At 39.0% G+C, this 23,157-nt stretch overlaps 1 protein-coding gene across 1 annotated transcript in view; it reads left to right on the top strand.

The window, feature by feature from the left end:
* The window catches only part of RAD54B (RAD54 homolog B), a 105,886-nt gene that overhangs the window by 11,682 nt on the left and 71,047 nt on the right, over positions 1 to 23,157 (top strand). Inside the window, exons 2-3 of the mRNA XM_068525558.1 lie at positions 951 to 1,101; positions 12,452 to 12,620. Coding sequence (XP_068381659.1) covers positions 967 to 1,101; positions 12,452 to 12,620 — 304 coding nt within the window. The 5' untranslated portion in view covers positions 951 to 966. The remainder of the gene's footprint in view (positions 1 to 950; positions 1,102 to 12,451; positions 12,621 to 23,157) is intronic.

The following is a 23,157-nucleotide window of genomic DNA, read 5'->3' as shown; positions in this document are numbered from 1 at the left end:
GTGTTCCATTTTGTGGATGTGACATAACTTATTTATCTAGTACCTTCTTATGGATATTCAAATTTCCTTTTTTTCTCTTACTATAAGTAATAATGGCATGATTACCTTTATACATAATTCTTTGAGTATATCTTTGGTAATTCCTTAGGGTAAATTCCCAGAAGTGGAATTTCTGGATTAAACAAATAATATTGGTAGCCATGTACATCGTTGTTGATGCCATATCTTGTGTAGTGTTTTGTGAGATTACTTTGAATAAGAGTGCTTACTGCCATCCATTGCAGAAGCATGATGTGTGCATGTAATGCTCTTGCCTTTTTTATCTGTCTCACCTGTTCCTGGTGGAAATAATACTGAGCAAAAGTTTGGAAACCTGGGTCTAGTCTCATGATTTATATATTTAAAATATCCCACTGTTTTAAAAGGAAACTGAACTGTAAATGTGTTCTTTTAATTGCCAGGATTTTATTCATTCATTCAAAAATATTCTTTAGTGATTATAATGTATCTGGCTTTGTGGTCGAAGCTGCTTACAGAGTGGTGAAGAAAACAAGAATGATTGCTACCCTCATGCTGTTTATGGATTAATGGAATAGAAAAAAAGCAACATGCTCGATGTATGTCTGTGAATAATTATGTTTCTTTTGATTTTGAAACTACTATCTAAGTTGAGTTTAAGGCTTTATAATCATTATCTAATCTATAGTTTTATCAAAATCGGTACAATATATGCTCAGGTTTACACCATGTAATTTAAATCTTAAATATTTTTCAGAAGCCTTTTGTGATGGAAAACAAAATGTTACCAGCTGTTGAATTTGTTTCCTAAGGCTTTTTACAGGCTTATTCTCTTATATTTTTAAAGATGTCATGATTGTAGTGATGATATACTTGGAGGTGATTCTAATCTGACTTACGATTAAATCATTTTTGTTTTGGGTATTTTTCAGGTTAATACTGCTGAATATGAGACGATCGGCAGCACCAAGTCAGTTTCAAGGGAATCCCTTCAAAAAGCTAAAATTTATACCGCCAGCAAGAAGTAATCCAAGTCCTAATGAAGAGGTTACAAAGCTGAATTCAGATATAAAATTATTTGAGGTAAAAAAACAAAACAAAACAAAACAGTAAAGGAAGTATAATCTAGAGAAGCATGTATTTTTTTTAAAAAGTGCCATTTAAACAGGTAATAATACTTAATGCCTATAGGAATTTTCAGTATCTCTGATAAATTCTTCTAAAAACCTTAGAAATAATGACTAAATATATATATTTTAAAGGAACGACATAAAATAAACTTGGGTTAGGTCTGTAAAATAAACTTTTGGTAACAGTGAAAAATACCTCTGCAAGGGAAGGGGTGGAGATTCTTGTTAAAAAAAAAGTTGTTCTGATCAGTGTTCTTTTTAAAGGTACCACATAAATAAGTGAAAACTTTACATAAGGCAATTTAAAGGGAAAACATATAAATAATGCTTTATATCACTGTTCTGGACACTTCCTTTCATTTATACTTGTAAAAAGTAAGTGCTTGAAACAGTCTTTTTTTTTTTTTTAACAAATCTACATTATTTATTTGTTTGTTTATTTATTTGGCTGCGTCAGGTCCTAATTGCGGCACATGGGATCTTCTTTGTGGCCCGTGGGGTCCTTTGCTGGGGCGAGCAGGCGTCTCTCTAGTTGCGGCGTGAGGGCTCCAGGGTGCGCAGGCCCAGTAGTTGCGGCACGTGGGCCCAGTTACCCCGCGGCATGTGGGATCCCAGTTCCCCAACCAGGGATCGAACCCACGCCCCCTGCATTGGAAGGCAGACTCCCAGCCACTGGACCACCAGGGAAGTCCCGAAGCAGTGTTTTTTTTTTTTTTAATTTTATTATTTTTTATAAAGTTGTTTATTTTTGACTGCGCTGGGTCTTCGTTGCTGCGTGCAGGCCTTCTCTAGTTGTGGCGAGCAGGGACTACTCTTCATTGTGGTGTGCAGTCTTCTCATTGCGGTGGCTTCTCTTGTTGTGGAGTGCGGACTCTAGGCACACAGGCTTCAGTAGTTGTGGCTCATGGGCTCTAGAGCGCAGGCTCAGTAGTTGTGGCGCATGGGCTTAGTTGCTCCACGGCATGTGGGATCTTCCCAGACCAGGGATCAAACCTGTGTCCTCTGCATTGGTAGGTGGATTCTTAACCACTCTGCCACCAGGGAAGCCCCCGAAGCAGTCTTAATATATATTCTTTACTACTAGGATGAAGGATTGTTTTAGTCTTAGGTATATGGAAGTTATATAAAGGTTATATAGAGCATATATAAAATGGGCAAGCCACACTTCTGCTACTCTACAGTTCTCTGATTCATTTATGTTATGGAGATTAAAGTCTGCTAATATTCTATTTTTTTTATTATTGTAAGATATATATAACATAAAATTTGCCATTTTACCATTTTTAAGCATGCAGGTAAGTGGCATTAATTTCATTCACACTGTTGTGCAAAAATCACCACTGTGTTCAAAACTTTTTCATTACTCTAAACAGAAACTTTGTAACCATTAGGCAATAATTCCCTCTTCTCCCCTTCGGTCATCACTATTCTACTTTCTGTCTCCATGGATTTGATTACCCTAGGTACCTCATATAAATGGAATCATAAATATTTGCCCTGTTGTCTCTGGCTTATTTCATTTAGCCTGACGTTTTCAGGATCGTTCATGTTGTAGCAGGTATCAGAACATCAGTGCTTTGTATGGTTAAGTAATATTCAGTTGTATGTATATGCCATATTTTGTTTATTCACTCATTTATTGATAGATACTTGAGTTGTTTCCACTTTTTGGCTATTATGAATAATGCTCATGTGAACACTGGCATACAAGTTTCTGTTTGGGTACCTGTTTTCAGTGCTCTTGTGTATATACTTAGGAGTGGAATTGCTAGATCATATGGTGATTCTGTGTTTAGTTTTTGAGGAACTACCAAATTGTTTCCATAGCTACTGAACCATTTTACATTCCCACCAACAATATATGAGGGTTCCAGTTTCTCCACATCCTCAGCAACACTGGTTATTTTCTGTTTTCATTTCTGTTGTTTTGTTTTGTTTTTTTTTTTGATTATGGCCATTCTTGTTGGTGTGAAGTGGTATTTCATTGTGGTCTTGATTTGCATTTTCCTAATGACTAGTAATGCTGAGCATCTTTTCATGTGCTTATTGACCATTTGCTTATCTTCTTTGGAGAAATATCTGTTCACGTCCTTGGCTTTTAACTGGTGTTTTGTCTTTTTGTTGTTGAAAACGTCTATTGATTTTTGACTCTGTGTTTTTTGGCCTGCATCTGTTTATTTTATCCTACACTCCTTTAGAATTCTGGCCACAATGTAAGGAGAAAGCTATGTAAGCATAGTTTTTAATTTTAAATAAGGTTTCTTTTTGTACAAGCAACTTTATTTAAATACAGTTCACATACCTGTAATCTACCTACTACAATTCAGTTGTCTTTATTATGTTCAGAGTTGTGCAGTGCTCACTAAAACCAATTTTAGAACATTTTTATCATTCCAGAAAGAGACCTCATACACATCAGCCCATCCAAATCCCCCAGCCCTTAGCAACCACTAATCTACTTTCTGTTTCTATATATTTACCTATTGTGAACATTTCATGTAAATGGAATCACACATGTGGCCTTCTGTGACTCACTTTTTTCAGTTAGCAGTGTTTTTCAAAAGGCTCATCCACATTGTAGCATGTATCAGTAATTCATTTCTTTTTATTGCTGAATGTATTAGTTTTCTATTGCTGCTGTAACAGATTACCAGAAATTTAGTGACTTAAAACTATGCAAATGTGGGACTTCCCTGGTGGTTCAGTGGTTAAGAATCTGCCTTCCAATGCAAGAGATGTGGGTTCGACCCCTGGTCAGGGAACTGAGATCCCACATGCTGCGGGGCAACTAAGCTCACACACCACAACTACTGAGCCCGCGCTCTCTTGAACCCACGCACCACAACTAGAGAGAAGCCCACGTGCTGCAACGAAGAGCCTGTGCACCACAACGAAAGATTCCGTGTGCCGCAACTAAGAATTGATGCAGCCAAATAAATAAATATTAAAAAAAAGGAAAACAATGCAAATGTATTATCTTACAAATCTGTAGGTCAGAAGCCCAACGTGGGTCTCACTGGGCTAAGATCAAGGTGTTGGCAGGGTTGCATTTATTTCTGGAGGTTTTAAGAATGTTTCCTTTGCCTTTTCTAGGTTCGACAGACCACCTACATTCCTTTGCTCATGGTCACCTTCCTATGTTTTCAAAATTGGCAATGGCAGTTTGAGTTCTTATATTGCCATCTTTTTTTTTCTTTTTTTAATCAGTCATCAATTTTATACACATCACTGTATACGTGCCAATCCCAGTCGCCCAATTCAGCACACCACCATCCCCACCCCACTGCAGTTTTCCCCCCTTGGTGTCCATACGTTTGTTCTCTACATCTGTGTCTCAACTTCTGCCCTGCAACCTGGTTCATCTGTACCATTTTTCTAGGTTCCACATACATGCGTTAATATACGATATTTGTTTTTCTCTTTCTGACTTACTTCACTCTGTATGACAGTCTCTAGATCCATCCACGTCTCAACAAATGACTCAATTTCGTTCCTTTTTATGACTGAGTAATATTCCATTGTATATATGTACCACAACTTCTTTATCCATTCGTCTGTCGATGGGCATTTAGGTTGCTTCCATGACCTGGCCATTGTAAATAGTGCTGCAATGAACATTGGGGTGCATGTGTCTTTTTGAGTTACGGTTTTCTCTGGGTACATGCCCAGTAGTGGGATTGCTGGGTCATATGGTAATTCTATTTTTAGTTTTTTAAGGAACCTCCATATTGTTCTCCATAGTGGCTGTATCAATTTACATTCCCACCAACAGTGCAAGAGGGTTCCCTTTTCTCCACACCCTCTCCAGCATTTGTTGTTTGTAGATTTTCTGATGATGCCCATTCTAACTGGTGTGAGGTGATACCTCATTGTAGTTTTGATTTGCATTTCTCTAATAATTAGTGATGTTGAGCATCTTTTCATGTGCTTCGTGGCCGTCTGTATGTCTTCTTTGGAGAAATGTCTATTTAGGTCTTCTGCCCATTTTTGGATTGGGTTGTTTGTTTCTTTAATATTGAGCTACATGAGCTGTTTATATGTTTTGGAGATTAATCCTTTGTCCATTGACTCGTTTGCAAATATTTTCTCCCATTCTGAGGGTTGTCTTTTCGTCTTGTTTATGGTTTCCTTTGCTGTGCAAAAGCTTTGAAGTTTCATTAGGTCCCATTGGTTTATTTTTGTTTTTATTTCCATTACTCTAGGAGGTGGATCAAAAAAGATCTTGCTGTGATTTATGTCAGAGTGTTCTTCCTATGTTTTCCTCTAAGAGTTTTATAGTGTCCAGTCTTACATTTAGGTCTCTAATCCATTTTGAGTTTATTTTTGTGTATGGTGTTAGGGAGTATTCTAATTTCATTCTTTTACATGTAGCTGTCCGGTTTTCCCAGCACCACTTATTGAAGAGGCTGTCTTTTCTCCATTGTATGTTCTTGCATCCTTCGTCATAAATTAGGTGCCCATATGTACCTGGGTTTATCTCTGGGCAGTCTATCCTGTACCATTGATCTATATTTCTGCTTTTTGCCACTACCGTACTGACTTGATTACTGTAGCTTTGTGGTATAGTTTGAAGTTGGGGAGCCTGATTCCTCCAACTCCATTTTTCTTTCTCATGATTGCTTTGGCTATTCGGGGTCTTTTGTGTTTCCATACAAATTGTAAGATTTTTTGTTCTAATTCTGTGAAGAATGCCATTGGTAGTTTGATAGGGATTGCACTGAATCTGTAGCTTGCTTTGGGTAGGATAGTTATTTTCACAATATTGATTCTTCCAATCCAAGAACATGGTATATTTCTCCACCTGTTTATGTCATCTTTGAGTTCTTTCATCAGTGTTTTATAGTTTTCTGAGTACAAGTCTTTCGCCTCCTTAGGCAGGTCTAGTCCTAGGTATTTTATTCTTTTTGTTGCAATGGTAAATGGGATTGTTTCCTTAATTTCTTTTTCTGATTTTTCGTTGTTGATGTATAGGAATGCAAGAGATTTCTGTGCATTAATTTGGTATCCTGCAACCTTACCAAATTCATTGATTAGTTCTAGTAGTTTTCTGGTCACATCTTTAGGATTTTCTATGTATAGTGTCATGTCATCTGCGAACAGTGACAGTTTTACTTTTTCCTTTCCAATTTGGATTCCTTTTATTTCTTTTTCTTTTTAGATCGCTGTGGCTAGGACTTCCAAGCTATGTTGAATAATAGTGGCAAGAGTGGACATACTGGTCTTCTTTCTGATCTGAGAGGAAATGCTTTCAGTTTTTTACCATTGAGAATGATGTTAGCTGTGGGTTTGTTGTATATGGCCTTTATTATGTTGAGGTATGTTCCCTCTATGGCCACTTTCTGGAGAGTTTTTATCATAAATGGGTGTTGAATTTTGTCAAAAGCTTTTTCTGCATCTATTGAGATGATCATATGGTTTTTTTTTTTTTTTTTTTAATCTGTTTGGGGATTTGGGTGTTTTTGTTTTTTTTTTTTTAATCTTTTATTTATTATTTATTTTTGGCTGTGTTGGGTCTTCGTTTCTGTGCGAGGGCTTTCTCTAGTTGTGGCAAGCAGGGGCCACTCTTCATCGCGGTGCGCAGGCCTCTCACTGTCGCGGCCTCTCTTGTTGCGGAGCACAGGCTCCAGATGCGCAGGCTCAGTAGTTGTGGCTCACGGGCCTAGTTGCTCCGCGGCATGTGGGATCTTCCCAGACCAGGGCTCGAACCCGTGTCCCCTGCATTGGCAGGCAGATTCTCAACCACTGCGCCACCAGGGAAGCCCGATCATATGGTTTTTATTCTTCAGTTTGTTAATGTGGTGTATCACATTGATTGATTTGCATATATTGAAGAATCCTTGCATCCCTGGGATAAACCCCACTTGATCATGGTGTATGATCCTTTTAATGTGCTGTTGGATTCTGTTTGCTAGTATTTTGTTGAGGATTTTTGCATCTATGTTCATCAGTGATATTGGCCTGTAGTTTTCTCTTTTTTGTGGCATCTTTGTCTGGTTTTGGTATCAGGGTGATGGTGGCTTCGTAGAATGAATTTGGGAGTTTCTCCCTCTGCAGTTTTTTGGAAGAGTTTAAGGAGGATGGGTGTTAGCTCTTCTCTAAATGTTTGATAGAATTTGCCTGTGAAGCCATCTGGTCCTGGACTTCTGTTTGTTGGAAGATTTTTAACACAGTTTAAATTTCATTACTTGTGATGGGTCTGTTTATATTTTCTAATTTTTCTTGGTTCAGTCTTGGAAAATTGTACCTTTCCAAGAATTTGTCCATTTCTTCTTGGTTGTCCATTTTACTGGCATATAGTTGTTTGTAGTAGTCTCTTATAATCCTTTGTATTTCTGCAGTGTCAGTTGTGATTTCTCCTTTTTCATTTCTAATTTTATTGATTTGCATTCTCTCCCTTTTTTTCTTGATGAGTCTGGCTAAAGGTTTATCAATTTTATCTTCTCAAAGAATCAACTTTTAGTTTTATTGATCTTTGCTATTGTTTTCTTCGTTTCTATTTCATTTATTTCTGTCTGATCTTTATGATTTCTTTCCTTCTACTGTCTTCAGGTGTTCTTTGTTCTTCCTTCTGTAGTTGCTTTAGGTGTAAGGTTACATTGTTTATTTGAGATTTTTCTTGTTTCTTTTTTTTTTTTTTAATAGTTTTTGAGCCTGTTCTTTTTTTTTTTTTTTTTTTTTAATTAATTAATTTATTTATTTTTGGCTGTGTTGGGTCTTTGTTTCTGTGTGAGGGCTTTCTCTAGTTGCGGCGAGCGGGGCCCACTCTTCATCGCGGTGCGCGGGCCTCTCACTATCGCGGCCTCTCTTGTTGCGGAGCACAGTCTCCAGACGCGCAGGCTCAGTAGTTGTGGCGCACGGGCTTAGTTGCTCCACGGCATGTGGGATCTTCCCAGACCAGGGCTCGAACCCGTGTCCCCGCATTGGCAGGCAGATTCTCAACCACTGCGCCACCAGGGAAGCCCTTTTCTTGTTTCTTGAGGTGAGATTGAATTGCTATAATCTTCCCTGTTAGAACTGCTTTGGCTGCGTCCCATAGGTTTTGGGTCGTCGTGTTTTTGTTGTCATTTGTTTCTATGTATTTTTGATTTCCTCTTTGATTTCTTCAGTTATCTCTTGGGTATTTAGTAGCTCACTGTTTAGCCTCCATGTATTTGTGTTTTTTACAGTTTTTTCCCTGTAATTGATTTCTAATCTCATAGCATTGTGGTCAGAAAAGATGCTTAATACGATTTCAATTTTCTTAAATTTTCCGAGGCTTGATTTGTGACCCAAGATGTGATCTATCCTGGAGAATGTTCCATGTACACTTGAGAGGAAAGTGTATTCTGCCACTTTTGGGTGGAATGTTCTATAATTATCTATTAGATCTATCTGGTCTATTGTGTCATTTAAAGCTTCTGTTTCCTTATTTATTTTCTGTTTGGATGATTTGTCCATTGGTGTATGTGGGGTGTTAATGTCCCCTACTATTATTGTGTTACTGTCAATTTCTCCTTTCATGGTTGTTAGTATTTGCCTTATGTATTAAAGTGCTCCTACGTTGGGTGCATAAACATTTATAATTGTTATATCTTCTTCTTAGATTGATCCTTTGATCATTATGTAGGGTCCCTGCTTATCTCCTGTAACAGTCTTTATTTTAAGGTCTATTTTATCTGATATGAGTATTGCTACTCCAGCTTGCTTTTGATTTCTATTTGCATGGAATATCATTTTCCATCCCTTCAGTTTCAGTCTGTATGTGTCCTTAGGTCTGAAGTGGGTCTCTTGTAGACAGCATATATATGGGTCTTGTTTTTGTATCCATTCAGCCAGTCTGTGTCTTTTGGTTGGGGCATTTAATCCATTTACCTTCAGGGTTATTATTGATATATATGTTGCTATTACCATTTTCTTAATTGTTTTGGATTTGTTTTTTTTTTTTTTTTTTTTTTGTTCACACACACACACACACTGTATTTTATTTTTACAAGATGGATTTGTTTTTGTGGGTGTTTTTCTTCTCTTGTGTTTCCCACTTAGAAAAGTTTTTTTAGTGTTTGTTTTAGAGCTGGTTTGGTGGTGCTGAATTCTCTTTGCTTTTGTTTGTCTGAAAAACTTTTGACTTCTCCATCGAATCTGAATGAGATCTTTGCTGGGGAGAGTAATCTTGGTTGTAGATTTTTCTCTTTCATCACTTTAAGTATATCCTGCCATTCCCTTCTGGCCTGCAGAGTTTCCACTGAAAAATTAGCTGGTAACCTTTTGGGAATTCCTTTGTATGTTATTTTTTGGTTTTTTCCTTGCTACTTTTAATATTTTTTCTTTGAATTTAATTTTTGTTAGTTTGATTAATATGTCTCTTGGTGTGTTTTTAGTAAGGTTTATCCTGTATGGGACTCTCTGTGCTTCCTGGACTCAGGTGACTATTTCCTTTCCCACATTAGGGAAGTTTTCGACTATAATCTCTTCAAATATTTTCTCAGACCCTTTCTTTTTCCTCTTCTTCTTCTGGGACCCCTATAATTTTAAATGTTGGTGCATTTAGTGTTGTCTGAGAGGTTTCTGAGATTGTCTTCAATTCTTTTCATTCTTTTTCTTTATTCTGCTCCTTGGCAGTTATTTCCACCAGTTTGTCTTCCCGCTCACTTATTTGTTCTTCCGCCTCCATTATTCCGTTATTGCTTCCTTCTAGTGTATTTTTTATTTCAGTTATTGTGTTGTTCATCTCTCTTTGTTTGTTCTTTCATTCTTCTAGATCTTTGTTAAACATTTCTTGTATTTTCTCAATCCATGCTTCCGTTCTATTTCTGAGATTCTGGATCACCTTTACTATCATTACTCTGAATTCTTTTTCAGGTAGATGGCCTATTTCCTCTTCATTTATTTGGTCTTGTAGGTTTTTACCTTGCTCCTTCATCTGTGACATACTTTTTTGCCATCTCTTTTTTTTTTTTTAATGAGTGGGATTGTGTTCCTGTTTTACTCGTTGTTTGGCCTGAGGCTTCCAACACTGGAGTTTGTAGGCTGTTGGGTGGAGCTGGGTATTGGTGCTGAGATGAGGAACTCTGTGAGACCTCACTCCAATGAATATTCCCTGGGGTCAGAGGTTCTCTGTTAGTCCAGTGGTTCAGACTCAGAGCTCCCACCGCAGGAGCTTCCTGCAACCCCAGGCTCATGAATCAAGATCCCGCAATCCGTGTGTGGTGGCAAAAAAAAAAAAAAGAGAAAAATAACAAAGTAGAAAATAAAATTAGACTAGGAGACTAACAGATACGTTAGAAACAATATAAAAATAAAAATATAGATGAATCAACAAGTAGAAGGTACATCAGTACCACAATAGTAAAAAAGAGGAGGAGGGAAAGGAAAAAAAAAGGGGGTGGGGGAGGCCTTGGCTGTGGAGAGCAGGGCCTAAGCAAGGGCGAAGTTTGGGTGGTGGGCCTGGCCAATGATCAGGACCCACAGGGCTGGAAAAGGCCCTGGGGGTGCGGATTAGGCTCAAGGAACAGAAGGGGCCCAGTTGTGCCCCCCACCCCGGTCTCAGAGGGCAGGGAACCTCACCTGGGAGCCCAGCAGGCTTCCTGGGGTTGAGTGGGTGGGGCAAACGCCCTCCTCTCCCCTCCTGCTCCTCTGGTCTGGGGTCTGGGAGGGCCCTTCCTCCCTGCCTCTCCTGATCTCCCTAGTCTTCCTCCTATGCCCCAGGACCAATGCGGCCAGTGGGGGGGGGGGGGAGGAGGGGAGAGGGGGAGCCTTTGAGGGCAGGGGACCGGCCTGGGAGCTCAGCAGGCTCCCCTGCCCAAGAGGGCCAGATGATCGCCCTCTGCTCCTCACCCGCTCTTCCCGGAGAGTCCCTCCTACCTGCCTCTCCTGATCTCCCTGGCCTCAGAGGCGCTGATCTTGTCTGGCCTCCACCTCTCCCCCCTCGGTACCCCTCCGTCCTACCAGTTCACCTTGGGGTTCCTCCCGTCTCCTTGGGAGTCAGAATTCCCCACCAGCGGCCGGCAGGCGCCCTAGTTGTGGGGAGACGCTAACTCCGCATCTTCCCACACCGCCATCTTGACTCCTCCCTCACCTGACTTACTTTAAAATCTTATCAGATAGGTTTTTGAATGTCTCTGAAATTTATTATAATGAATATTTGTAGAGGTATGACGACTGTGTCTGTTATTGTGAGTTGTTATTTAAAAAACATTTCAAACATACTGTGGTAGGAGAAAAATGGCCTTCCAAAAATGTCCATGTCCTAATCCCTGGAACCTGTGAATATGTTACCTCACGTGGCAAAAGGGACTTTGACTAAGTGATTAATGTTAAGGACCTTGAGATGGGGTGGGGGGTGGTCATCCTGGCTTATCCAGATGTGCCCAATATAATCACAGAGGTCCTTAAAAGTAGAAGAGGGAGACAGATGAGAGGGTTAGAGAAAGAGATGTGATTAAGGAAGCAGGGGCAGAGAGATGCAGAGGAACTGGCTTTGAAGTAGAAGAATGGGGCCACAAGCCAAGGAATCTGGGTAGCTTTTAGAAGTTTGAAAAGTCAAGGAAATGTTTTCTCCCTTAGAACCTCCTGAAAGAAATGCTGCCCTGCTGATTACCTTGATTTTAGCCCGTTAAGAGCCAAGTGAGAGTTCAACTTACAAAATTATAAAATAAATTTGTGTTGTTTTAAGCCACTAAGTTTGTCGTAATTTGTTACAGCAGCAACAGAAAGCTAATATGTATACAAAAATAGAGAAAAGAGTATATGAAGAACCCCCGTGTACCCATCGCCCAGCTTGAACAATTGTCAGTTTATGACCCATCTTGCTTCATTTTTACCTCTCCCGCTCCCTCCCCCCTTCTTCCCCTCTCATTATTTTGATTCAGATTCCAGGTATATCTTTTCATTTGTAAATATTTTAGTATTTGCCTTTAAAACATAAGGTACTGTTAAAACAACAACAGCAATACAGTGCAGGTATCATTATCACACTTAAATTAACAATATTTAAGTGTTTCTTTTAATATTGAGAAATTTAGCAAGAAAAAAAGCAGTTGACTGAGAATGGCATATTGTGACTTATTTAAAACCTCATTTGATATGTTGCTTAAAATACACTATAATTGTAAGCATAATTTTCATTCTGTGATGTCTTTCAGCTTTTATAATGTAATAAAACTAGCTTAAAAAACAAACAATAAAAATTATAATTTTTATTTTTAAATATTACCCATTTAGGTATGAGAAACTAGTAGCTCACATTTTAAATTAGGAATCTATTATGTAAAAATAGGGGAAATTATGTTTAATATCAGCATAAAATACATATTTTGTTCTTTTAGGTTGCTGCAAATAAGAATACTTTTCTGCAGTCACAAAATGATCCCAGAATATGCAGTTTTAATCTGCCTACTGAAGAAAGTTCTAGAGGAATTAATCATGGGGATAATTACAGGGGAAAATATTGCTTGGAAGCATCTGCAAAGACAACATCAGACCCACATCATACAGGTGAGACTGTTCAGGTTTATACTTGACCAGTCTTATTACAGTATTATTTAAATTGATTATTTACAAGAATGAATATGTTATATTTGAAAATAGTTGATGTAATACCACTAGATCGCTGGCAATTCAGATTTTTTGTTGTCGTAATTTATCTTTAATGATGGAGTAATAACCACATCATTCAAATCTTGCATTTTGTAATAGGCATATGTCTAAGGTTATTCATTGTAAACTTATTGGTCAAATAATGGTCTTTACCTCAAGTACCAAAATAAATTGTGTTTTAAGATTTTTTTTAAAATTTAATTACTTTGACTTATTTATTTTTGGCTGTGTTGGATCTTCGTTGCTGCGTGCGGGCTTTCTCTAGTTGCGGTGAGTGGGGGCTACTGTTTGTTGCGGTGAACAGGCTTCTCATTGCGGGGGCTTCTCTTGTTGCGGAGCACGGGCTCTAGGCGTGTGGGCTTCAGTAGTTGTGGCACGTGGGCTCAGTAGTTGTGGCGCATGGGCTTAATTGCTCCGTGGCATGTGAGGTCTTCCCGGACCAGGGCTTGAACCCATGCCCCCTGTATTGGCAGGTGGATTCTTAACCACTGAGCCACAAGGGAAGTCCTAAGGATTTGATTTTTAAAAAAGTTTTAAAATGCATTAACAGCACTAAAAGGAGAGGTGAACTTTAAATGAGTAAAACTGTTGATTCATTTTAGTCCATTGGAGTAACTTCAAATCAGTTAGATTTGAATTATGAAAGTATATAATTGCAGGAAAACCAAGCATTTAACAAGTTGAATTGAGTTAAAATAATGACTGTGGTTCTTTTTGCATCTGTAAGAGATTAATATTTTTCAGGTAATTAAAAAAATTATCTAGGATGTTCATGGATGTTTATTTGGCCTGTGAAAGGGACCATTAAGACTACATTTTTCTAAATAACATTTTATTTTTTGGTTGAATAAAGAGTGTCAGGGAGAGAGCCTCATTTGCTGGTCTATAGAATATAGCTACTATTTTAAGATACCAGTGCAAATCAACAAAGTGCCTTAAGTGCTTAACCCTTTTGAAGGAAGTTTTTGAGCTTTGTGATAATTAATAAATTTTACATATAAATGGGTTCATTTCTTGTTGGGCAGAAGGGACTTCTGATTTTTCCCAACTGGCCAGTATCCTTAGCACCATTTACGTGCTCTCAAATTTGTAACAAATGTCAGGATGAAGTTGACAAGGACTTCTGGTGGTATCAATTTAGGGAGATCCCTAGAGACAGCTCTGGGTTTGGCAGTTTAGCTTCTGCCCTGTTTCACTGATTTGCTCTCTCTTTATTACTTTCCTCCTTACCTTCCTCCTTTTCTCTTTTCTTCCTTCCATCTTCGTTAGGTGAATATCCTATTTTCCCAGGCTTTCTTCTCTACTGTCAAGCCTGTGATGGATAATGATCCATGTATGCCTGTTTCTTTTCTATCTTGGTAGCTAATCTCTTCACCAGAGAATGATATTTAGACTCTAGAATATAATACATTTCATGTTACTGATTTGGGGCTTTTTTTGCATTCTACTATAGTTTCTCATTCTGTTCCCTGTTAAATATGAGAAAGGAGTTAAGAGTTAAAATAAATTGAAGAGGGAGTTAATTTACTCAACCTTTAATCCCTTAATCCCTTCTCTTTTTTAGTACATTCACTGGACTGGGGAACGTGTGCGAACTTCCTGATACCCTCCTGCCTCTCATTTAGAGAGAGAGGTTAACTGGGGAAAAGAGTGTTGTGAGAAACATCTTGCTTTCTATGGTGATTGCTGGAGAGGAATGTTGTGTATAGAAAAGTATGGAGATGAAAGACCTGTATAGTATATATTCACCTTTTGACATTCTTTTAATTCCAGGTCTAATCCACCTTGAAGTCAGGTCCAAGCCTGCATGTCCCAGTTAAAATATGTCCTCATTTCCTGTTACCTTTTTTTTTTTTTTTTTTAATGTCTGAAACCTTTATATTAACATATTTCCATACAAATACAAATATAAGATTTTTAGAAATTTCATGTAATGTCTGAAACATTTATATTAACATATTTCCATACAAATAACCCAATGAAAGTTTAGTATTAGTTGTTTTGTTTGTTTTTTATACTGCAGGTTCTTATTAGGCATCAATTTTATACACATCAGTGTATACATGTCAATCCCAATCGCCCAATTCAGCACACCACCATCCCCACCTCACCGCAGTTTTCCCCCCTTGGTGTCCATATGTCCATTCTCTACATCTGTGTCTCAACTTCTGCCCTGCAAACTGGCTCATCTGTACCGTTTTTCTAGGTTCCACATACATGCATTAATATACGATATTTGTTTTTCTCTTTCTGACTTACTTCACTCTGTATGACAGTCTCTAGATCCATCCACGTCTCAACAAATGACTCAATTTCGTTCCTTTTTATGGCTGAGTAATATTCCATTGTATATATGTACCACACCTTCTTTATCCATTCGTCTGTTGATGGGCATTTAGGTTGCTTCCATGACCTGGCTATTGTAAATAGTGCTGCAGTGAACATTGGGGTGCATGTGTCTTTTTGAATTACGGTTTTCTCTGGGTATATGCCCAGTAGTGGGATTGCTGGGTCATATGGTAATTCTATTTTTAGTTTTTTAAGGAACCTCCATATTGTTCTCCATAGTGGCTGTATCAATTTACATTCCCACCAACAGTGCAAGAGGGTTCCCTTTTCTCCACACCCTCTCCAGCATTTGTTGTTTGTAGATTTTCTGATGATGCCCATTCTAACAGGAGTGAGGTGATACCTCATTGTAGTTTTGATTTGCATTTCCCTAATAATTAGTGATGTTGAGCATCTTTTCATGTGCTTCGTGGCCGTCTGTATGTCTTCTTTGGAGAAATGTCTATTTAGGTCTTCTGCCCATTTTTGGATTGGGGTGTTTGTTTCTTTGATATTGAGCCGAATGAGCTATTTATATATTTTGGCGATTAATCCTTTGTCCGTTGATTCATTTGCAAATATTTTCTCCCATTCTGAGGGTTGTCTTTTCGTCTTGTTTATGGTTTCCTTTGCTGTGCAAAAGCTTCAAAGTTTCATTAGGTCCCACTTGTTTATTTTTGTTTTTGTTTCCCTTACTCTAGGAGGTGGATCAAAAAAGATCTTGCTGTGATTTATGTCAAAGAGTGTTCTTCCTATGTTTTCCTCTAAGAGTTTTATAGTGTCCAGTCTTATATTTAGGTCTCTAATCCATTTTGAGTTTATTTTTGTGTATGGTGTTAGGGAGTGTTCTAATTTCATTCTTTTACATGTAGCTGTCCAGTTTTCCCAGCACCACTTATTGAAGAGACTGTCTTTTCTCCATTGTATATCTTTGCCTCCTTTGTCATAGATTAGTTGACCATAGGTGCGTGGGTTAATCTCTGGGCTTTCTATCTTGTTCCATTGATCTATGTTTCTGTTTTTGTGCCAGTACCATATTGTCTTGATTACTGTAGCTTTGTAGTATAGTCTGAAGTCAGGGAGTCTGATTCCTCCAGCTCCATTTTTTTGCCTCAAGACTGCTTTGGCTATTCGGGGTCTTTTGTGTCTCCATACAAATTTTAAGATGATTTGTTCTAGCTCCATAAAAAATGCCATTGGTAATTTGATAGGGATTGCATTGAATCTGTAGATTGCTTTGGGTAGTATACTCATTTTCACAATGTTGATTCTTCCAATCCAAGAACATGGTATATCTCTCCATCTGTTGGTATCATCTTTAATTTCTTTCATCAGTGTCTTATAGTTTTCTGCATACAGGTCTTTTGTCTCCCTAGGTAGGTTTATTCCTAGGTATTTTATTCTTTTTGTTGCAATGGTAAATGGGAGTGTTTCCATAATTTCTCTTTCAGATTTTTCATCATTAGTGTATAGGAATGCAAGAGATTTCTGTGCATTAATTTTGTATCCTGCAACTTTACCATATTCATTAATTAGCTCTAGCAGTTTTCTGGTGGCAGTTTTAGGATTCTCTATGTATAGTATCATGTCATCCGCAAACAGTGACAGTTTTACTTCCTGTTACCTTTTTATTTTGAAAAATTTCCTACATATAGAGAGGTTGAAAGAATAATCCAGTTATCATCATAAATTCAATAGTTGTTAACATTCTGCCTCATTTGTCCCTCCCCACCCAGCCCCGCCCTGTGTATGCAATTTTTTTTTCTGGACCATTTGAAACTAAGTTGCAGATACCATGCCACTTCACCTCTAAATACTTCAGCATGTATATCTTAAAATAAGTGTTTTCTCCTATATAACCACATTATTACACCAAACAAGATTAACAGTAATTCATAATATTTAATATCTAGTTCATCAGGAAAACCATTTTTCCTTAAGCTAGTTTAGGTTTGGTTTCTTAACAACCAAAAGAGCCCTAATAAGTACATTTTCACTCTGTTGCGCACTTCAAGTCTCATCAAGTCTGTTGAGGTCATACTGGATTAGGGTGGACCCTAAATCTGCTGCAGGAAGGGGGACCCCTTCCAAGGGCCCGAGAGTGGGCTCTTGTCTAACACTCGGAAATGAAATGTCCGAGGAGACACACGTGCTGACAAAGCAAGAGACTTTAGTGGGAAGGGGCACGCGCATGGAGAGCAGGAGGGAAAGGGAACCCAGGAGGACTGCTGTGCCACCGTGGCTCACACTCCCGGGTTTTATGGTGATGAGATTAGTTTCTGGGTTAGTCTCTGGCCAATCATTCTGACTCCGGGTCCTTCCTGGTGGTGCACGCATGGCTCAGCCAAGAAGGAGTCCAGCGAGGAGGATTCTGGGAGGTTGGTAGGCCATACGGTCGGGCATCTCCTTTTGACTTTTCCCGAATTCTTCCGGTTGGTGGTGGCTTGTTAGTTCCATGTTCCTTACCAGGACCTCCTTTTGTAAAACAGCTCATGCAGATGGTTACTGTGGTGCCTGGCCAGGGTGGGCAGTTTCGGTCAGTGGTTCCTCTAACAAATCCAGGGGCTGGTTATGAGGAGAGAGACATAGAAATACAGAGGGAAAAAGGCCTTGTGACAGTGGAGACAGAGATCAGAGTAATCCAGCTGCAAGCCTAGGAGCACCAAGGATTGCTGGCAACCACCAGAAGCTAGAAAGAGGCACGGAAGGATTCTCCCACAGATCCTTCAGAGAGAGCATGGCCCTGCTGACGTCTTGATTTTGAACTTCTGGTCTCCAGATTGTGAGACAATAAATTCTGTTGTTTTAAGTGTTTGTGGTACTTTGTTATAGCAGTCCTTGGAAATTAATAAAGGGAGCCCTAGACCTTCTGATACTCACGGCTATACTTACATTCTTTAGAAAAACAAAGAAATTTTTTCATTCTTTCTGATTCCTTTTCATTGTGATGAAGTGTAAGATGAGACCATTAATTCTCCCTCAGGCTGTTCAGCTATACTCTTTATATTTTATCTATTTACCTGAGTCTCCTTCACTAAACTGTGGCATACAAAGGCAGGAACTTTCTCTTGTTCGGGTTTTAAGTCAAACAGTATGAAATCAAAAACATTTTATGACTGATTGAAGGGATCTTGAAAAACTTGTAGTTGAGTCCCTTGGCTAAGCCCTTTGGCTCTGAAGTACTTCAGGTAAGTCAAGAAGTTAAGAAGGAGCTGCTGGAACATTATAGTGTGCAAGTATTGGTAATACTTAAAAGAGAATAGTTTCTGAAAGTGTTTGGAACAAAAGCCATGTTGTAATGGATATGTGATGAGTGGAGAGAGGAAAATGGAGTCAGTGAATGTAAATAAATAATGTATGTAAATCAATAAAGAAATTTGGTTTTGAAGGGAAGGAGTAGTATCTTGAGGGATAGCAGGGAACCACAGAGGTTTTTTGGTTGTTGTTTTTAAAGCTAATATGTTGTGGGTTGAGAAGAAAGAGATATTGAAGAGGGGAAGATTAAAGGTATAAAAAGGGAGTGATAAAATCTCTGTTGGAGAGAGAAGTGTTTTTCTAATGATTTTTAGGTCCCTGGAGATGTTTGGACATATTTTCAGGGGTTTATAAATTCTCAGAGAAGCTTAGAATTCTGTGTTTTCTTTTAAATAATATGAATAAAAGTATATAAGCCTATGTTGGATCTTTCGGATGGCCACCATATAATTGAGTTTTTTTTTTTTTAAGTGCTACTTGACTTTTTTTTTTTTAAATAAATTTATTTATTTATTTTTGGCTGTGTTGGGTCTTCGTTGCTGCGCACGGGCTTTCTTTAGTTGCGGTAAGCGGGGGCTACTCCTCGTTGTGGTGTGCAGGCTTCTTCTCATTGTGGTTTCTCTTGTTGCGGAGCAGGAGCTCTAGGCATGCGGGCTTCAGTAGTTGTGGCACATGGGCTCAGTAGTTGTGGCTTGCAGGCTCGAGAGCGCAGGCTCAGTAGTTGTGGCACAAGGGCTTAGCTGCTCTGCGGCGCATGGGATCTTCGTGGACCAGGGCTTGAGCCCGTGTCCCCTGCATTGGCAGGTGGATTCTTAACCACTGCACCACCAGGGAAGCCCTATAATTGAGTATTATTACAAGATTTCATGTCTGCACATGAGAACAGAGGTAGACAGAATGGGCTATACTCCTACCAAATGAAGGTTTCATATATTCAGATTAAGGATGGTCAAAAAAGAATTGAGCCCTCATATGCCGTATTGGAGAAGAAGCTTGTTGGACACAAAAGGACTTGTATATGCCAGATCTTTTGGTGCCATACTTATATTGTGATTAGCAGTTTAATTTCAGTAAAATAACACTGTCATTAAATTAATGTGATTTTTGAATTTTATTGGTTTATAATTAATTTATAGATGTTTGATTTATCTTTGAAATCTTTTTTCAGTACATTTAGAACTCCTGCATTCTTTTTTTTTTCTTTCTCTTTCTTTTTTTTTTTTTGGCCCCGCCGCATGGCTTGCGGGATCTCATAGTTCCATGACCAGGGATTGAACCTAGGCCATGGCAGTGAAAGCCCAAAATCCTAACCACTAGGCCACCAGGGAACTCCCCTACCTCATTCTTTTTAAAAACTACATAATATTCCATTGTGTGGATTTGCCAAATGTACTTAACCAGTGCCATATTAATGGATATTTAGGTTGCTTGGTATCTTTTCTTATTACAAACAAAGCTACAATGAATATCTGTATATTACAATCATATGTGAGAATGTATTCATAGGATACCTTAGGGTATCAAAGGTCTCAAGGTATGTGCATTTACCTAAGTGTCCATCGACAGATGAATGGGTAAAGAAGATGTGGCACATATATACAATGGAATATTACTCAGCCATAAAAAGAAATGAAATTGAGTTATTTGTATTGAGGTGGATGGACCTAGAGTCTGTCATACAGAGTGAAGTAAGTCAGAAAGAGAAAAACAAATACCATATGCTAACACATATATATGAAATCTAAAAAAAAAATGGTTCTGATGAACCTAGGGGCAGGACAGGAAGAAAGACGCAGACGTAGCGAATGGACTTGAGGACATGGGGAGAGGGAAGTGTAAGCTGGGATGAAGTGAGAGAGTAGCATTGACATATATACACTACCAAATGTAAAATAGATAGCTAGTGAGAAGCAACTGCATAGCACAGGGAGATCAGCTCGGTGCTTTGTGACCACCTAGAGCGGTGGGATAGGGAGGGTGGGAGGGAGACGCAAGAGGGAGGGGATATGGGCGTATATGTATACATACAGCGGATTCACTTTGTTATATAGCAGAAACTAACACAACATTGTAAAGCAATTATGCTCCAATAAAGATGTTAAAAAAAATAAAATAAAAACAAAATGTGCAGAAGTGGTGATTTAAGCAAGATAAAATGGGCAAACAGGATAAGCACAATGGAAAGAAAGGAAAAAATTTTTTTAATATCAGTTAATATGCTTTTGGTTCAAGTATTGTTAAAAATACTGGATTATAAAATTGAATTTTATTAGCATGTGTATCTGGAAATTGCAGTCTTTAGGATTGACTGATGTAGCAGTTTAAAGGATGTCATTATGATGCCAATTTCTGTCTACTTCTGTCATCCACAAGATTGGCTTCATTCTTAGACTGGTTCCCCTCATGTTAAATGATAGATACCAGCAACCATTGGGACCACATACTTCCTTTTCCTCGTCAATCTGATGATATGTAGATGGTCCCTACTCATAATCATTAAATAAGGTTTCTTAACTTTGTGCTGATATTGAGTTACTTTCCTGTGTCCAGAGGGATTCCTAACTTTAGACCTATTGTACCGCAGTGAAGAAGAAGCCTAAAGTGCCTCAGAGAATCATCAGATACACACTCTCCATCCCTTCCTTGGACGTGGGAGCTATCTCACCAAAATTTCCTTGCTGCTACATGCTGGGGGAACACCCATGTTAACTATACTGAAAAATGATTAAGTGAAAAAAATAGTTAAAATAAAGATGAGTAGCTTTAGCAACATTTTTAGTATACAAAATTTAACAAAAGGCTAGTTTCCTTTAGCTTACAATGTTTTTACCCCAAAGATAAGACCTGGTTAAACTGAGTTCCTTAATAGGTGGCTGGGAGCTATTTAAAGAAAATGTATGTAAATTTAGATTGTATAGAGTAGGTCTGTGAGTCACATAGCATGGCTGGAGTAAGTTTTCATAATTTGACTCTGTGAGATAATAGAAAATGTCTGTATTGGTCTCTACCCCCAGTTCCTGGCACAGAGGGCCTAAAACCCTTGTAATTTCCTCAGTGATAAGAGCTTTAGGAGCATCTTTTTTTCTTCTAATATTTGGTCTTTGACCTTAGTTCCTTACACAGAGTTCCTAAATCCCTTGGAATTTCCTGGGTAATAGAAATGTCTTTTTTTCTAATGAGGTGACTCTGGGTGGGCTCCTGGTTGAGGGCTGGTCACCAGAAAGACTAAGCCGTGATTAGAAGCTTGAAATTTTCAGCCCCATTCCCATTCTCCAGAGAGGGGAGATGAGCTGGAAATGGAGTTGATGGTTGATCATGCCAATGTGATGAAACCTCCATAAAAATCCCAAAAGTACGGGGTTTGGAGACCTCCGCGTTGGTGAACATATGGAGGTGCTGAGGGAGTGGTGGTGCCCAGAGAGGGCATAGACACTCCGAGCCTTTTACCTGTGCCTTGCCTATGCATCTCTTCCGTCTGAATGTTCATCTTTTATCATATACTTTTTTTTTTAATTTTTGAATTTTATTTAATTTATTTTTTTATACAGCAGGTTCTTATTAGTTATCTATTTTATACATATTAGTGTATATATGTCAATTCCAATCTCCCAGTTTTATCATATACTTTTATAATTAACTCGTAAAAGTAAGTAAACTGTTTTCCTGAGTTTTGTGAGCTGCTCTAGCAAATTAATTGAACCTGAGGAGGGGGTCCTAGGAACCTCTGATTTATAGCCGATTGGTCAGAAGCACAGCTGACAACCTGGACTTGTGATTGGCATCTGAAGTGGGGTGGGAGCAGTCTTGTGGGACTGAGCCCTTAACCTGTGGGATGTGATGCTATCTCCAGATAGATAGTGTCAGAATTGAGTTGAATTGTAGAACACCCAGCTGGTGTCGGAGTGGTATGAAAGTAGAGGAGAAACATAGCAGGAGCACTGAGTTTTTCCTTCTTAGACTTCTTTCAGTTCTGTAAGGGTTTTCAAGATCCCTGTTAAAACCTAGGTTTTGATTGTCTTTTTTTTGGCTGCACCGCGTGGCTTGCAGGATCCTAATTCCCTGACCAGGGATTGAACCCAGGCCCGTGGCAGTGGAAGTGCTGAGTTCTAACCACTGGACCGCCAGGGAATTCCTGGTTTTGGTTGTCTTGAGTGCTTAACATTACAGGGTATCATCACCAAAGCACAGTGCTGAAGTATGAGATATAAATGCTGTAACTGAGAATGATTCTTAGGGTTTGGATTCACCCTGGCTTTTAACCCTGTTTTTATGTGGCAGATTTTTAAAGTGTCATCTTCCTCACATATTGCAGTGTGATATATGCCTTCTCAGATTCTCTTGCCACCGTGTGCTTCCTAGACTGACTGCTTCACTGTACCGCACTGTGCTGCCTCACTTGAGCCACCACCTCACGGTGGCCGCCACCCCACCGGGCCGATGAACCACACCCTGAGAGGGTCTGGTGGATGACACACCACACCACAGGGCTTGGGGGTAGCACCCTGTGCCCGTGTGGAGGCTGGATGACACAGGCTGAAAGTGCGGTAGAGTTTATTCCTAGTGGGGTGAGCTTGGCCACTGGGAAATGGGAGACAGGAGGGAACCTGCCTGATAAATTCCACTTTTCCCTCCATGGACTACTCTGAGGACTGGTTTCTGTTTGTAGTCTGTCAGATGTTCCAAAGAGAGTACCAAGTGGATGCATTTGCCAAGCGACCTACTCTGTGTTTTCATAGCTTGCTGTAAAGATGTAGCCAGCACTTTTAAAAATAGTATTTATTTATTTACTTATATTTTAGCCTCGTGGCCTTCCCAACCAGAGATCGAACCCGTGCCCCCTGCAGTGGAAGCA

This window comes from Eschrichtius robustus, chromosome 17, assembly GCF_028021215.1.
Source record: "Eschrichtius robustus isolate mEscRob2 chromosome 17, mEscRob2.pri, whole genome shotgun sequence".
In the NCBI taxonomy this organism is placed as follows: domain Eukaryota; kingdom Metazoa; phylum Chordata; class Mammalia; order Artiodactyla; family Eschrichtiidae; genus Eschrichtius; species Eschrichtius robustus.
The sequence above is the reverse complement of the archived record's forward strand: the minus strand, read 5'-3'. Positions and strand labels throughout refer to the sequence as shown.